The sequence below is a fragment of the Podarcis vaucheri genome (assembly GCF_965113315.1).
Source record: "Podarcis vaucheri genome assembly, chromosome: 12".
Classification (NCBI taxonomy): Eukaryota; Metazoa; Chordata; class Lepidosauria; order Squamata; family Lacertidae; genus Podarcis; species Podarcis vaucheri.
In genome coordinates, this window is record NC_138750.1 from 3,830,273 (window position 1) to 3,847,201 (window position 16,929).

Consider the following 16,929-nt stretch of genomic DNA (forward strand, 5'->3'; position numbering starts at 1 on the left):
CTCCTGAATGGGTCAGAAGCAGACCTTCTCCTTCAACTTCAGAGTTAGCCAAGACTGCCACATGGCCAATATGTGACTGGCTAGACTGGCTTCTAATTTCTTTCTAAAGCAGGGAGGGAGGGAGAGAAAGAAAGAAAGAGCGAGCACTCCAGGATAACTGGAGCACAGGCCTCAGCTTCTTCCTTCTTCAGAGCTTAGCTTCCTCAGGAAGCTTCCTTTGATGACACAAATGACAGAACAAGCTCACTGACCGACTCGGAATCAAATATGGAAAACTGTCAGAGGAGAACTTATCGTTTGGGCACTCTGCTGTAAATGCCATTTGGTTGCAAATGCAATGGATTTGGGAGAAAATAATGGCCATAGAATGATGAACTCCAGCATTCAAGAAAATGAATGTGGGGAAATCAGAGCAAAGGGTTTGTCCTTGGCTTCTCTCTCTCTTAGAGCCTAAATAACTGGCTTTTGTGAAGAGGAGCTGTGGCAAAGAATCGGGGGGTGGGGGGGTCGCAAAACAGCCTATATCATTTCAGGCAGCAGGTGGGGACAGCATTTTGGGACGTCCATGGTGGGGGGCACCTCCCTGCAAGCATGTAATTGTCATCTCAGGAGAAATGTTTCTAGCCTAGCCTACTAGGCTTATTTTCTACTTACAGAGTTTTCATCATAGGGAAATATTCTGAAATTCAAGCCATCACCTGTATTCTCTAATCTACCTTATATCATTTCAGAAATCCTCTCCCACTTCTTTGCCACTTTGCTCCTAGGGCTTATAGTTGGCTGGAACCAGCTTTGAAGCTTCTTTCCCCAAAGCGTCTCTTCATGTCATTCAAAAATACCTTTATATATTCATACACTGACAGGCTCTGTGTCCATTTATGCTGGCACAGTAAAATTCAGGACTAACCTCATAATGAGGTGATCTTCAGTCTAGCTTGCATATACTGTTTAAATTAGAAAAGGAAAGTTAACAGAAATTTCCTTTTATGGAGGAAAGTTTATAAATTCAGTGCATTTAAGGGGGCCATGGATTGGCTCTTGATGTAGAACAGATTAAAGGCTCAAACTGGAAGTCTGTTTTAATGCATAAGTTGACTACATTATGGGCAGCAAATCAGAGGTTAAGGTAGTATTAAGAGGTTAATGTAAAAAAACAAGCTTGGAACTGTTGTAAGTCCTAACACATCACAGTAAGAATTTGATGAGCATTTTCAGTATTCTGAGTGGGGGGCAGGGCACCTTCTGCAACATTTAAAAGAATGGCGGCTGTAGAAGTTGCACATCTAAAACCAGCACAGTAACTTCGGCTAGCTTTCTTTTGTCTTGGGCAAGTAAATATTCTCACAGCAGAATATGCCAGATCCGTACCTACTGCAGTTCTTGTTTATCAACAACTTTCTGATATTAAAAGAAAGTGCATTTTTATAGAGGCCGTTTCCAGAGTGAGGCAATTTAGCTGCTTACCAAATACATAGAGTTAGTGAGCAAACTTCCTCAGTATCAATTGTGCAGATCTGCTTTTGAAACCCAGAGAAGCTCCGGCTCTCTGTTTCACCTCAGTTAATCTACGCTGCTGTTTCAGCAGCATCTCAAAATGAAATGGTGAGATGTGCAAGGAGGTCTGGAAGAAGAAGGAGAAAGCGTGTTCTCCTTCATGGAGAGCACGTGTTGCGGTGGGGGCTGCCAGGACACTCCAAAGTTGGGGGGCGGGCTAATTGATTGTTGGCCACTGATACGATTGGGGCTTCCCTTGTTGTTGGGAAGAAGTTAATGTTGCCATTTTTTGATTGACAGCCAGAAATAGTAAAACTCCTTGCACGAGGCTAGAGCTTCCTCTTTTCGCCCGTGCATCAGATTGCCCGTCCCTCCCTCCCTAGAATAGGGTTGTTCGCTTTGACCTTGCTATGCCTGTCATGGGGTCGTCTGCTTTGGAGCGGGGGCCTGGTAGGAATTTTGTCCATCTGGCTGATTGGCTGGGGCCATTTGGTTTTTGCCTACTGCGTAGCAAATCGTCACAACTTGTAAGGTTCGCGGTTAGGCATTGGTTTATGGTTTGGTTGGTTGAGGGGCATGGATTGGCTGTGCCTGCCCCTCTAATGCTGCTGCTGCTGCAAGGGATTCCGTTAAAGGAATTGGGAGCTAACTATTGCTTGTCCACTCTGTCAAGGGGGCTCGGGCCATAGCAATGAGCTCCTGGTTGCACTTGGGGTGAGGGCAGGTTCCCTGCTCCGCGTAACCCCCAAGTGTATTCCCCCATTCTGACTTCCGCATCGTGCGGAATGTCAGACTGTCCACCATGGTGGGGGCAGATAGTCGCAACCAATGCCTACGCAACCACTCACAAATTTGTATTTTAATAAAGTTATGGCCAAAATTATGCCAAAAATCTTAAACAAAAACTTCTGTGTGATGTGTGAGTTATTGGGGTGGACCTGGGGACCTCGACACGCAAAGAATCACTATCTTTTTGAAGACCAACATAACAGGCTAGAGTCTTTGTTTTCTCCGCAGGCCTATTTTGGCTCCTCGTTCTGTGAACTGCACAGAAAGCAAACACAATGCAGCAGAAAGGTGATGCTCTTTCAAGGAGGAATCAGGACAAAAGTTTACTTTTAACTCTATTAATGTCATTCGAAAATGCCAAGCTGCCAAAGGCCACACTGTAATTGTCTTCCATCAACTTTTGACAACTACCAGTTTGCATACAGAGCAAATAGATCCACAGAAGACGCCATCAATACCACTCTCCATGCTGCTCTGTCCCATCTGGAGCAGCCGGGGAGTTATGTGAGGCTGCTGTTTGTGGATTTTAGCTCTGCTTTTAACACTATCCTCCCCCATAGACTGGTGTCCAAGCTAGAGGCGATTGGACTCTCCAACTCCACCTGTCTCTGGGTTTTGGATTTTTTGTCAGAACGTTCCCAGAGGGTTAGAGTAGGGTCACACATGTCCACAGCCCTTAGCCTTAACACCGGCTCACCACAGGGTTGTGTGTTGAGTCCCCTGCTCTACACTATCTATACGTATGACTGTACAGCCATCTATTCCAGCAACAAAATCATCAAGTTTGCTGATGACACTACGGTGGTAGGGCTCATTTCAGGAGGGGATGAGTCCGCCTATCGGGACGAGGTGGAGCGGCTCTGTGTTTGGTGTGGAGAGAACAATCTGGCTCTTAATACGGCTAAGACCAAGGAATTGGTGGTGGATTACAGGGAAAAAAAGGCGGACATTCAGCCCTTGTATATCAATGGGGAACGGGTGGAGAGGGTGGCAGAATTCAGGTTTTTGGGAGTAGCTATCGATCAGGGCATGACTTGGAGCGCACATACCACTGCTCTGGTGAAGAAGGCCCAGCAGAGAATTTATTTCCTCAGACTTTTAAAGAAGAACAATCTGAGTGAGAGACTGCTGGTGTCCTTCTACCGAGGCTCCATAGAGAGCATTCTTACATACTGTATTTGTGCTTGGTTCTCCAGTTGTACAGCTAGGGAGAGGAAGGTGCTCCAGAAGGTCATAACCACAGCCCAAAGGATTATTGGTCATCCTCTCCCATCTTTGGAAGAACTGTACGGTTCCCGTTGTCTTAGGAAAGCAAATAACATCCTGCAGGATTCATCTCACCCGGGACACTGTCTGTTTGCACTACTGCCTTCTGGCAGAAGATATAGAAACATCAAGTCAAAGACAAATAGACTGAAAAACAGTTTCTATCCAAGAGCTGTGGCCCTTTTGAATGCTGTAACTCGTTAGTGTGACCTGGGAGTTTGATGGGTGTGGTGTGGGTGTGGCTGGAATGTGGTTTGTTTGGTTGTTGTTGTTGTCTTGCTTTTGTTGTTTTAAGGGATGGCATCCAATTTCGTTGCACTTTGTGCAATGTTGCACTTGTGTAATGACAATAAAGAATCTATCTATCTATCTATCTATCTAATTCTGAGTAACTACACAGAGTGACAGGAGGAGGGGGGGAAATAGCCATGCCCAAATTGTTCCACCTACACAACAGCTGCATTGCATTCATACAACAATGGATTCTATTTTCAGCCCGCAAACTCCAAATGGTTCACTGTGGGGTAACTAACCATGGGGTGCTTCAGATGCTCCCCAAAGATGACCAGTGCTTCCTCTCTACACACTTCCTAGGATTGCTAGAGGGGGGTAGCTCACTCTTCCACTGCAGGGAGATGAGAATTCTCCCTAAGGCAGGATGAGACCCAGAGGATGGGCAGAGGAAGCTCATGTGGCTTTCTGCGGCAGTGCTTGTAAAGTTGGAGTAGGCAAAAATGAGAGTCATATCAAATATATGACAATTGTCTTCTATAGGAGGGGCATGAAAGCATAGGGAAGAACCACAGCTTAATGGCAAAGAACATTGTATGCATGCAAAAGGTCCCTGCTTAAATCTCCAGTTTTCAGAATAGGATCTGGCAACAGAGATCTGTGCCTAAGATTCTGGAGAGATACTGCAACCCTGGGCTAGATGAACAAATAGCCTGATCTGGAGAAGCCATGTTTTTATGCACACCATTTCACACCAAACATGAACAAGTTGTGATCCCCAGGTTGAACGCAGACCACAGTGTGAAGAAGACAGAGAAGTGCTATTGGGTGACAGGGAGAAGGTGGAACTGCTCAACACCTACTTTGCCTCGGTCTTCACCCCAAAGCAATGCCCAGCCTGGTGATAAGAGAATAAATGATGTAAGGAGGGAGCTGCAGCCCAAGATAGGAAAAGAGGTGGTAAGGAAACACCTGGCTACTTTAAATGAATTCGAATCTCCAGGGCCAGATGAGCTGCATCCAAGGGGACTAAAGGAGTTTGCAGGTGTAACCTCAGAACCTCTGTCTATAATCTTTGCGAATTCTTGGGGAACAGGTGAGGCCCCTGCAGACTGGAGGTGGACAAATGTCCCCTTCTTAAAAAGGGGAGAAAAGGAAGACCCAGGTAACTACAAACCGGTGAGCTTGACTTCGATACCAGGGAAGGTCCTTAAACAGATAATTCAGAAAAGGATGCTCTGATTACTAAGACCCAGAATGGGTTTCTCAAAAATAAGTACAGTGGTACCCCGCAAGACGAACGCCTCGCGAGACGAAAAACTCGCAAAACGAAAGGTTTTTTCATTTTCGAGTTGCCTCGCAAGACGAATTTCCCTATGGGCTTGCTTCGCAAAACGAAGCTTGCCCCGGGGACAGCGGGTCTTCTCTTTTGAAGCAAGGGGCTGCGGGGCGATAGCAATCTCCCTGCAGCCCCTTGCTGCAAAAGACGTCCGGGGGAAGCGGGGAAGCGAAGCGCTTCGCTTCCCGCTGCCCCCGGACCTCTTTTGAAGCAAGGGGCTGGGGGGAGATAGCGATCTCCCTGCAGCCCCTTGCTGCAAAAGACGTCCGGGGGAAGCGGGGAAGCGAAGCGCTTCGCTTCCCCGCTTCCCCCGACGTCTTTTGCAGCAAGGGGCTGCGGGGAGATGGCTTCTCCCGGTGCTCCGAAGCCGGGCGGGGGGGGCAGGGGACACCTCCCGCCGCAGCGGGGACACCTTTTGAAGGCAGGTGGGGGGGAGCAAAGACTTTGGCCCCCCACCCGCCTTCAGAAGAGGTCCAGGACCTCTTCTGAAGGCTGGCGGGGGGCAAAAGTCTTTGTCCCCCCTGCCTGCCTGCCTTCCAGGGGCTTTTAAATCGCCCCGGACAGCGGAGAAGTCCTCCGCTGTCCGGGGCGATTTTAAAATGCCGCCCGCCAGCATTTTAAGATCGCCCGGACAGCGGAGAAGTCCTCCGCTGTCCCGGGGTTTTTAAAATGCTGGGGGTGGAAAGAAAAGCCCTTGTCCCCCCCCAGCCTTCAGAAGAGGTCCGGGGACAGACTGTCCCCGGACCTGGTCTGAAGGCGGTTTCCCTAGGAACGCATTAATTGATTTTCAATGCATTCCTATGGGAAACCGTGCATCGCAAGACGAAAAAACCGCAAGACGAAGAGACTTGCGGAACGAATTAATTTCGTCTTGCGAGGCACCACTGTAGTGCTAGATGAATCTGATTTCTCTTTTTGATGGAGTTACATGCTTGGTAATCCCCCCCCCCCCCAGGGGGATGCTATGGACATAGTGTATCGTGATTTCAGTAAGACTTTTGACAAAGTTCCCCATGATATTCTTGTGAGGAAGCTGGTAAAATGTGCGTTGAATGAGGTAACTGTTAAGTGGATTTGTAGCTGGTTGACTGACTGAACACAAAGAGTACTCATTAAGAGTTCCTCGTCATCCTGAAAAAAGGGGGACAAGTGGGGTGCTCCAGGGTTCTGGAATGGGGCCCATTGTTGTTCAACGTCTTTATAAAAGAAATCCAATGCTATTCTAGGCTGCATCAACAGAAGTCTAGTGTCCAGATCAAGGGAAGCAATAGTACCACTCTATTGTGTCTTAGCCAGACCACACTTGGAATACTGTGTCCAATTCTGGGCACCACAATTTAAGATAGATATTGACAAGCTGGAATGTGTGCAGAGGAGGGAAACCAAGATGATCCAGGATCTGGAATCTAAGCCTTACAAGGAGCACCTGAAGGAGCTGGGTATGTTTAGCCTGGAAAAGAGGAGACTGAAAGGAGATATGATAGCCATCTTCAAATATCTTAAGGGCTTGTTTTCTCCTGCTCTGGGGGAGTGAATCTAATGACCACTCCCCGCTTAAAACGGGGGGCGCCCTTTGCGTGGACGCGCGCAGCCCCTAGATCTGGAGCGGCTCCAACAGCATAGGCTTGGCTTTGCCTTCCCTCAGGTGGGATACCTGGAGGTCTCCGCCTACCTCAGTCAGTTGTCCAATCCCACCTGGGGGAAGCGTTGCCAAGGAGACCAGGCCAGGTAGGGGAGGGATTACCTGCCCACACAATAGAGGGAGGATCTTACCTGGGAATCCTCACTTGGCTCCAGAGCTTCTCCCACCCTACCCACCCTCAGTTAAGGTCTTATTTTGCAGGTTAACTTTTCTTCACAGGTTTTGCAGGTTAACTTTTCTTCACAGGTATGCGGGCGCTGCTACGTTAAGGTCGCTGTTAAAGGGCCGGAAAGGAATTTCCCTGCATTGGCAGGTTTCGCCTTTCCCGTAGCAAAACGTCACAACTTTGGCGGTATCAGGCCTTGGGCAGAATCCTTTAGTCCATCTTCCTCTTTGCGGCGGCGATATCAGGGTTCCCCGTTAAAAGGGTTTTCTGAAGGGAGGCTTTGGCCGTACGCCGAAAGGTCGTCATTGCTCTCCCCTGCGGCGGCGGCGTAATGGGGGCGGCTATCTCTGCTTGAACATATGTTCTCCAGAGCCGGCCCATTCCCCACACACACACTGGATAACCCTGATGCTCCCTAGGTCCCCGGCTGGGGACTGGGGAGGGAGAACGCCCAATGCCTGAGCCAAGGTCTACCCACATTTGAAAGTTAATAAAGTTGTGGCCAATTTAATCCCATAGCACGTTGTCATGAGTCGTTATTTCACATGACGGGGGGGACCGCAGGGGTTCTGGGGACTCCGCCTGTCCACGCAATGACTTCAGGTTACAAGAAAGGAGATTACAACAAAACATAAGGGAAAACCTCCTGACAGTAAAAGCAGTTCGACAGTTGAACGATTTCCCACGGGAGGTTGTGGACTCCCCTTTCTTAGGGGTTTTTAAGCAGAGGTTGGATGGCCACTGGATGGATGCTTTAGCTGCATAGCAGGGAGTTGTATTAGATACACCTTGGGGTCCCTTCCAACTCTGTGGTTCTATGATTCCATTAATAAAAGTGCATTAGAAGTAAATTTTCAGCATTATGTAGCCACAATTTTACAAATATAGGACTGATTTAAGAAGTCTCTTTTGGAGCTGTTCATCAGTTCCATCAATATTCCATTATTATGGGAATTGATGGAATTTAAAGGGCAAAGTTAACAGCAGTCTACACAAATGCAAACAACCTTCAAAGAGCTTTTTTTTAAAAAAAATCAACAACACAATTATCATTTCAATGTGCTACACTTTTGTTCCTGTAATAGAAGCTGGTTCACAAATAATCCCAATTTCACCATTTAATTCAGGCTATGCAGCTTCTTTATTTTTAACAAAGCCATTGCTTTTGCAAGTTACTTAACCACTTGTGACACCTATGGTTCTAATTCACCTTTCTAAGAATATAGTCACAGATACAATATTGTCCTGGTAACAACTATACCCCAAACAACCCCTATTCACCATTACTGTAGGAGCTTAACATATACTCAACAAAATTCAGGATTTTTTATGGCTTTGCAGTGCATTGAAAGTCACAACTAAAGGAAGCTACAAAGGAAGTGGGGATGGAGATGTGGACTGCTTGGGAAGTTCACCTCATTTGCACATCACATAAAACTATAGTTTAAAATGAACTATGGTTTAATATGAAGGAACGTTGTGCTGGTTGACTCTTCTCTTGCTCCTGTTACACATTAAATAAGCAGAGTTTAGCTTGCTGTGTTGTCTGAACCCAGGCTCATAGTTTCTCTCCAAACAAATCAGGGAGGATACCTTCCTAGCATATTGCCAAGCACTCAAAAAGGACAGATATAGCAGTCATGGGAGACTTCAGCTATCCAGATATGTGTGGGAACTCAAGCTTTGCCAAGAATCTAAGGTCCAACCAATTCCTTAACTGCCTTGCTGACAATTTCATTTCCCAGAAAGTGGAAGAAGCAGCAAGAGGGTCATCTCTCTTGGATCTCACCAACAGGTTGTTGTTGTTTAGTTTAGTCATGTCCGACTCTTTGTGACCCTATGGACCAGAGCACACCAGGCACTCCTGTCTTCCACTGCCTCCAGCACTTTGGTCAAACTCATGCTAGTAGCTTTGACAACACTGTCCAACCATCTCGTCCTCTGTCCTCCCCTTCTCCTTGTGCCCTCCATCTTTCCCAACATCAGGGTCTTTTCTAGGGAGTCTTCTCTTCTCATGAGCTGGCCAAAGTATTGGAGCCTCAGCTTCACGATCTGTCCTTCCAGTGACCACTCAGGGCTGATTTCCTTCAGAATGGATAGGTTTGATCTTCTTGCAGTCCATGGGACCCTCAAGAGTCTCCTCCAGCACCATAATTCAAAAGCATCAACTCTTCGGCGATCAGACTTCTTTATGGTCCAGCTCTCACTTCCATACATCACTACTTTTATGGTCCAGCTCTCACTTCCATACATTACTACTGGGAAAACCATAGCTTTAACTATACGGACCTTTGTTGGCAAGGTGATGTCTCTGCTTTTTAAGATGCTGTCTAGGTTTGTCATTGCTTTTCTCCCAAGAAGCAGGCGTCTTTTAATTTCGTGACAGCAGTCACCAACAGATAGAAGCTGAATTCTCAACTTGTGTGTGTGAAGGGAGCAGGCCAGACACGTCCCGATAAATTTAGCCTCCCAACTAGGCTGCCTCTTAATAATGCAAGTGAAAATGTTTTCCACCCATTTCCATTAGATAATATAGCTTGAGCAGTACCGTGAATTTTTAGTCTTTCAATTCAATTATCTTAAATTTGTGGTCTTAAATGCAAATGAGTGGCATCCAATGAAATGTGGAGAAGAAGAAGAAGAAGAAGAAGAAGAAGAAGAAGAAGAAGAAGAAGAAGAAAAAGAAGAAGAAGAAGAAGAAGAAGAAGAAGAAGAAGAAGAAGAAGGGAGGAAGAGTTTGGATTTGATATCCCGCTTTATCACTACCCGAAGGAGTCTCAAAGTGGCTAACATTATCCTTTCCCTTCCTCCCCCACAACAAACACTCTGTGAGGTGAGTGGGGCTAAGAGACTTCAAAGAAGTGTGACTAGCCCAAGGTCACCCAGCAGCTCCATGTGGAGGAGCGGAGACGCGAACCCGGTTCCCCAGATTACAAGTCCACCGCTCTTAACCACTACACCACACTGGCTCTTGAGGCATGGGAAGCACTAAGAAACGCACATTAGGCAGAAAGCAGATTTATGGGGTGGAGTCTCCTACTTTGGAGGTCTTTAAGCAGAGGCTTGACAACCATATGTCAGGAGTGCTCTGATGGTGTTTCCTGCTTGGCAGGGGGTTGGACTCGATGGCCCTTGTGGTCTCTTCCAACTCTATGATTCTATGATTCTATGATTCTATGATCTACTGTAAATCAAAGTGACAAAGATGCCACATCCCAAGTTTAAATAAGTTAATGATTGACAGCATAAACTAGAATGAGACTTTCACTAAGGGAAGATGAGAAGCTTTGAAAGGCTTCAAGCATAAGAAATAAATTTAATAGTGGGAGGTTTTAGAAGTTGGAAAAACAGATCTGGTAAGCTGCTAAGGACTAAAGCACAACGTCTCATCCTTGGGATTTACACTCCGTATTAGCAAACTCTCAGAATATTCACTATGGCCTGTGAGAATTCCTTTTCAATAAGAAAGCTGAACAGGGTGGAGACATTTTCTACTCCTGAAAGACGGTTATTTGCATGTTTATTCCTCCCTCCCTCCAAGGAGCTCAGTGTGGTCTACGCAGTGCTCTTCCTTTACCCTCATCCGTGAGGGAGGAGACAGAGATGAAGGGAACTCCCAGGCCAGCCACAGGAGGAGCTTTTCAAGTGCACCCTACTCTTTGTATGTGTAGATTTTTTTATTAGGATAATTCTGGGGAAATCCTAAAAAAAAAAAAATCAGTGCATTGAAACAGTCACAAAATACCTCACACAAATCAAGACAGATGAAGGGACCCTCAGGCTTGGTCTCCCTTTTTTCTTCCTTTAACACTGCAAAGGAGCTTGGAGAAGCTTCCAAACGTGGGACCTCTGGGACACTAGGCAAAGGCAGTTTTAAGAATAGCAGGAACTGACCCATGTAATCATATGTACAAAGGGGCGTTGTATGCACAACCCCTCCAAAAAACAACAACAAACCATGTCCATGTTGGAACTCTGGGAATTGTCGCTTTATGAGGAGAATGGGGGCTCATAACAACTCAACAACGACTCTGTGTCCCCCCTCTTTTTTAATAATAAAAAAGAACAAGTATATAAACAATTGCCACAACGGTAAATAACAAACAGCCACCTGTCCTGCTAGACAACAAAATCTCATCTGGTTACTCTAAAAGGTCGCACCACATTTTCCTGTGCCTGTTAAGTGGGTTTCTACCACCACCTGAACAATTTATACATTCAGTAAATCATTACCATGTTTTATATAAAGAACACAGAGATAGCCAGAAGCTGGAAAACTGGCAATGGGCTGAGCATTGATTCTTGGTGTAACAGAGTGTGGTCTGAGAATTGGCTGAGAAACTAGCATGTCAGGTCAGAGCAGCAAAGGCAAACTCTGCCCTCTCTCAAAGGCTCTGGCAAGCTATGAATATGTCAGCTACTTCACATCTTCCATGGACACCATAGACAGGATAGTTTGATGAGAAACATTTTGCACGTCTTCTGGAAGATGCATGGGCTTGGACTCTAATAAAAGATTCAAAATTGCATAGCCTCTCCCAATTAGAAAACATTCCAGTTATTAATCAGAATTAAATATGATTAAATTAAGGGCTTGCTCATGCCCTTATTTTACCAATTTATTTTAATTTTTACGTACCCCTGTCACAAGAAAAGTATGTATTGTTTCAACAGGAAGAAATGTAATTACTGAATGTATTTTTTAAAATAATTACTTCATGTTTAAGATCTTGGGCATAAAACATTAAATTGCTAAAACATCTTTGGTGGAGTTCAGCATCTCCTTCCCATATGAGAAAGCACCTACTCTCACATGGGGAAGGGACAATGGGTGGTATTCAGTGAGGTTTTACACAGAATGGACCTGGGGATATTAATAGACCTAAATTAGTTGTGCTCATAAATTTCAGTGGGCCTACTCTGAGTAGAAGTTACCACCCAATTTTCTTTCTGGTAACAGGCTCCTCGTGTGTCAGAAGGTGCTACTATCAAGGGACCCATGGTGAGGTAGAGTAGCTGCCATTCCAAATAAAAGCTTTAAAACTGCCCCTGTGTTTGAGCAGCACCCTAGTTTGTGCTGTCCCCACTTCTTAGTTCACAACTCTTCTGCTTTATTTGAGGTTTAAAAATCACGGGGCTCCTGTCTGCTTTGCACGTGTCCATTCAAACACTCCTCCAGTAAGTGAAAATATAAGACATAATATTCATGTAAAGGAATCGCATGCACCACTGTCTTCCTGATGAAAATGTTACCAGCATTAGCCTCTTGCCATTCTGCAAACAACAATGATGGGCAAAGGAGTGGGAAATTCTTAATCTGAGAATGGGATTCTTCTGCAGATAAAAGCATTCCTCCTTACAGTGGCACCTCGGGTTAAGAATTTAATTCATTCCGGAGGTCCGTTCTTAACCTGAAGCACCACTTTAGCTAATGGGGCCTCCCACTGCTGTCATGCGGCCGCTGCAGGATTTCTGTTCTCATCCTGAAGCCAAGTTCTTAACCCAAGGTATTATTTCTGGGTTAGCGGAGACTGTAACCTGAAGCATCTGTAACCCGAGGTACCACTGCATTGTCCTTCCCCCAAGTGGCTTTGAAGTGAATAAGCTGTGTACAACAATATTATCTCTACACTCAAAATACACCTAGAACTGGAAGGGTGATGGTGATGAATGAGACGAGAGAGAGAGAGAGAGAGAGAGAGAGAGAGAGAGAGAGAGAGAGAGGTCATTTTCACTTTAAACACTCCCATCAGGGAAAAGGGTGGGGCAAATAAAGAAATAAATAATACCAAGCTGTTAGTAAAATGAGCACCCCACTGCCCAAGTCACCCGCTTCCCTGCACAGAGGTCCTTCACCCTCACAGCCAGCAGCGATCCCATTGAAGTGGGACTAAAAAGTGCTTCCCTATGGATGGTCACATTGGCCAAGACAACTCATGATTCCGTCTCTCAAGCTCCTGGCAAATAACAGCTATCAAGATGAGAAATGTATAAAGCAGGCATAGGCAAACTCAGCACTCCAGATGTTTTGGAACTACAACTCCCATCATCCCTAGCTAACAGGACCAGTGGTCAGTGATGATGGGAACTGTAGTCTCAAAACATCTGGAGGGCCGAGTTTGCCTATGCCTGGTATAAAGCATATCAAAAGATCTGATATTCCCAGCACCAAACTTAAACTGATCTTGCGGTGATATACAGGTGAAACGGCTATCCCATTCTGCTGAACTAACAGAGGAAAGAAATGCTATGTTTTCTTTTTAAGCAGTTTCATAGTCCTTGGCGAGCTGGTGAGCAATCTCTACTCTTCCTCTGCTCCATTATATTGTTGTTTATTGTATTTAGAAAATGTTAAATAAAATGTCTCCTGTCGTTCCTTCTCTCACACTGTGGTCTTCCCCAATGTCAAAATTTACAATGTAAGCTCCATGGAGCAGCTGTCTGCTTAGCATTTGGTTCTGTTACTCTATAAGGCGCTGTGTACATCAATATTGCATTATAAATACATTAATAATGGCAACAATTGCTGTTGCCCTGAAGCTTCTCACTTCAGAATAACATATAAAGCACACAAACTCACACACCCCTCTAGGGCCAGGGAGGAATCAATTTCGATCTCCCCTCTTCTGTGCTGCACTGCACAGTTTCTGATACAGGATACTAAATTCAGGTAACATATGAATTCCAATTTTAGTAAATAATGCATCCACTTCAGAATTCTCCTGGTAGTTTCCTTCCAACTGCGATACCACTGAGGCCTTTGCAACCAGCTACCGTATTTTTCCGTGTATAAGACACGGGTTTTTTCCTTTTAAAAAAATGTCAAAAATTAGGGAGTGTCTTATACACGGGGCCATCTCCCCCTATTTTCTTAAATCAGAGTTCCTCAAAATAGGGTGTGCCTTATACATGGGGGTGTCTTATAGACAAAAAAACCCACGATAATTCAAATGCAAAATTGCAGTTTGTCCACCACAACCAAAGCAGTGTCTCCTTACAGCACAAATCCACATGGAGAAATAGCTCCAAATTGCAAAAGCAAAATGACTGGACTTTAAGAAAATCAGTATCTAGAGTTTATGGAGCTCACCTGAAGATATGTCTATTTGACTTTTCTTGACTCCAGTGACATTGATATGGACACTGACTTTGCCTTCTATCAGGTCAATCTCTGTGGTGCCCAGTCCTTCAGCAAAATTGCTGAACAGCAGAAGTCCATTGGGATTCCAAGTCCGAAATTGAAAGCTGACTGAAAACATGTCCTGATTTGGACGACCCGGCACTTCCAGGAAACTGGTAGCATTGAAAAAGACGGGCACTGTATGGGGCTCCACGCAAGAGAAGCTTAAATTCCCCTATTAAAAACAAAAACAGAAGCAAAAACAGTAACACACACACACCAAAAATAAAAACAACTTGAGAAATGTGGCATATTTCTAAAAAAACCCCCAGTTTTTAGAGACCTTAAAATTTCCTCCTGAATCCAGTAAAACAATGTTCAAAAGAGAGCATGTTGATCTACTGAGGGATGTATGAAAGTTACTGAACATCCTTGAGAAATGTATAAAATCTGCTCACTTCCCACAGGATTCCTTGTGCGCAAGAAATCTAAACTTGCTCCTAATTTCAAAATTTAGTAACAACCTTGGAATGCAAAGTAAAATAACATATCCTGCATGTGTGTGTGCTTGGCAACTTGAAGAGCTCAGAGTGCTACACATGCCGTATTTATTTGCAATCTTTCCAACAGTCCTGTACGTAAGGGTGGGAACTTCTGACCTGTGGCTAATTTGGCCGACCAGGACCTTCCCATTGGCCCACAAGGACATTCTCCCAAAACCACACCCACTGGCCCAATCCCTCATGCCACATGTGATGTCAGGTGTGGCATAGATCCTGCATCTGGAAAGCAAGATTGAACTCCCCACGCATCAAATGGTGCACAGAGGTCAATCTTGCTTGATTCTGGGGCGCAAGCTAGTTCCCTAAGGGCAGCTGGCAGGCATGCTCAACTGCTGCACAATGCAGGAGTGAACTCTGCGCATCAGCTGTTGTGTGGGGAGTCCAGTCCTGCTTGGTCATTCCCACCCCCATGGGCCAACTTTGAGGAGCAGATGGGATCAACCATCAGTCACCTGACACAGTGGCAGAGTTAGCTGCATGGAAGCCCGGAGCGGCAGCCACACCGTGCACCGGGGGGGGGGGGAGAGCTGTGCGGGGGGCGGGGCAAGCCCCCCACAATGTGCCTTTTTGTCACCCCCCTCAGGGATGACACCTGGGACAGACTGCCCCCACCGCCCCCCTTCTATGCCCCTGACCTGAAACCATTATGATGTCAGAAGAATGGCAGGTAGGTAGTCCCACAAAGCCATAATGTTGCCTACCCCTGTTCCCTCCTCCCCAATGTGCATGGATGAGGACCAATGTAGGCTGAAAGCAGTAGGAGTCAGGAGGAGCCCACATCTAGTTAGCATTTCTACGATGATCCAGAAAATTCCACAAATATACCCAACATTAATAAGCATAGCCCCCTGAATAATCTCCTTTTATTTTCTCATCCCCAGCCCATTCCTTGCCCTCTGTAGCATAGCTGCCTCTTGCCTTAATTTTGCTTCTTTCCTCTGCCCTGTCCCTCATGGTCCTCCTTCCTCTTACAGAAAATTGGAAAAATTAATATGAGCAGAAAATCTGTCGACACTATTGGATCTATGCATGACTTTTTCAAAGCCAGGTGCCCATGATAAGGTACAGAGAAATGTGGAAAGGAAATGAAATTTATTCCCATTTTACAAACAATGAAATAATGGAAGGGTTTTTTATTTTAAAAAGAAGATCCCTCAGAGCTGATCTGCCCACTTCATTCTTTATGCAAGAAGGTGTCTGGACATTTTTGAAGGAGTGTGCTCTTGCTCAGTTAAAAAAAAGCCTGTGGTGAAAGTGGAGAGGAATAGTCATGGATGGAGTACAGGCATGCATTGTGAAGTTCTAGGAAAACTGTTCACACATATTCATCCCTGAGTTTAGTGTTGCAGCTAATGCTGCGGACGTTGTGGCCAAAGATGCAACGCCATGAGCAGGTCATGCCATTCTTTTTAATACATGGTGATGGGTTAGAGGAAGCATCTCCATTGCGCTCTCTTCTGGACATAGCATGCATTTGGACAGGGTGGCCATGGGTCTTCCTTCATAGGAGACACTCCTCTATTTGAAGGCATCCTATATCTGGAGGGCTGTCTTGGCCAAATCCAATTTAAAGATAAAGCATCATCTGAGTGGCGGGGAGGAACCTTGATGTTGCCCATCTGAACATCAAGACTGAATGGGAGCACAGGTTGCATGGTCACAGTCTTCCAGACTATGGTGAGCCTTATGGCAGTTGCTTCTAAATTTGTATCTATATATATTTATCAGCATATGCAAATTGTATGTGGAGCTGTGGTGAGGCCTACATGGCCATCCTATATTTGGAGCCACAAAAAATGCAGCATTTCTTTTCAGATTCTTCAAAGAATGCATATCATCGTAATATTTTTTTTAATGCTAAACTAATCCCATGGGGCAATAACAGCAACAAAGAGAGCGAGAGGGGAGAAATGAAAATCTATGCTGATTTAATTAGAAGAAAATTGATCTTGTTTTCCTAGAGGTAAGGCAATGGAAGTAACTCAGCTTGAAACAAAGGAGATGGCAATTTTTATAGCCTCTCTTTGCACTGGATATCAAGTGAGCCCTCAAATTATACCAGCTCACAATAGTTTCTTGCTGAAGCACTCATGCATTACTAACACTGCTTATACAGGTCTTCCTGTGGAGTTAAATAAGAAGAAAATGAAATACCATCAGCAACAGGGAGAAATTGTATTCTACATCCATTTCCATGGTCTTAGCACCTAATGGAGAATGGAGTCACTTGCTCTAGGTTATTAACCTTTTAAGAGCGGATCTGCAGCGAATGGCATTATGTCATAATGCCTATACAGAAGCTGCCTAGCAACTCCGGAC

At 45.3% G+C, this 16,929-nt stretch overlaps 1 protein-coding gene across 1 annotated transcript in view; it reads right to left on the minus strand.

The window, feature by feature from the left end:
- Nucleotides 1–16,929, minus strand: part of CNTNAP2 (contactin associated protein 2) — a 1,119,417-nt gene that overhangs the window by 528,169 nt on the left and 574,319 nt on the right. The window contains exon 8 of the mRNA XM_082192749.1: nucleotides 14,018–14,282. Within this exon, the coding sequence (XP_082048875.1) occupies nucleotides 14,018–14,282 (265 nt within the window). The remainder of the gene's footprint in view (nucleotides 1–14,017; nucleotides 14,283–16,929) is intronic.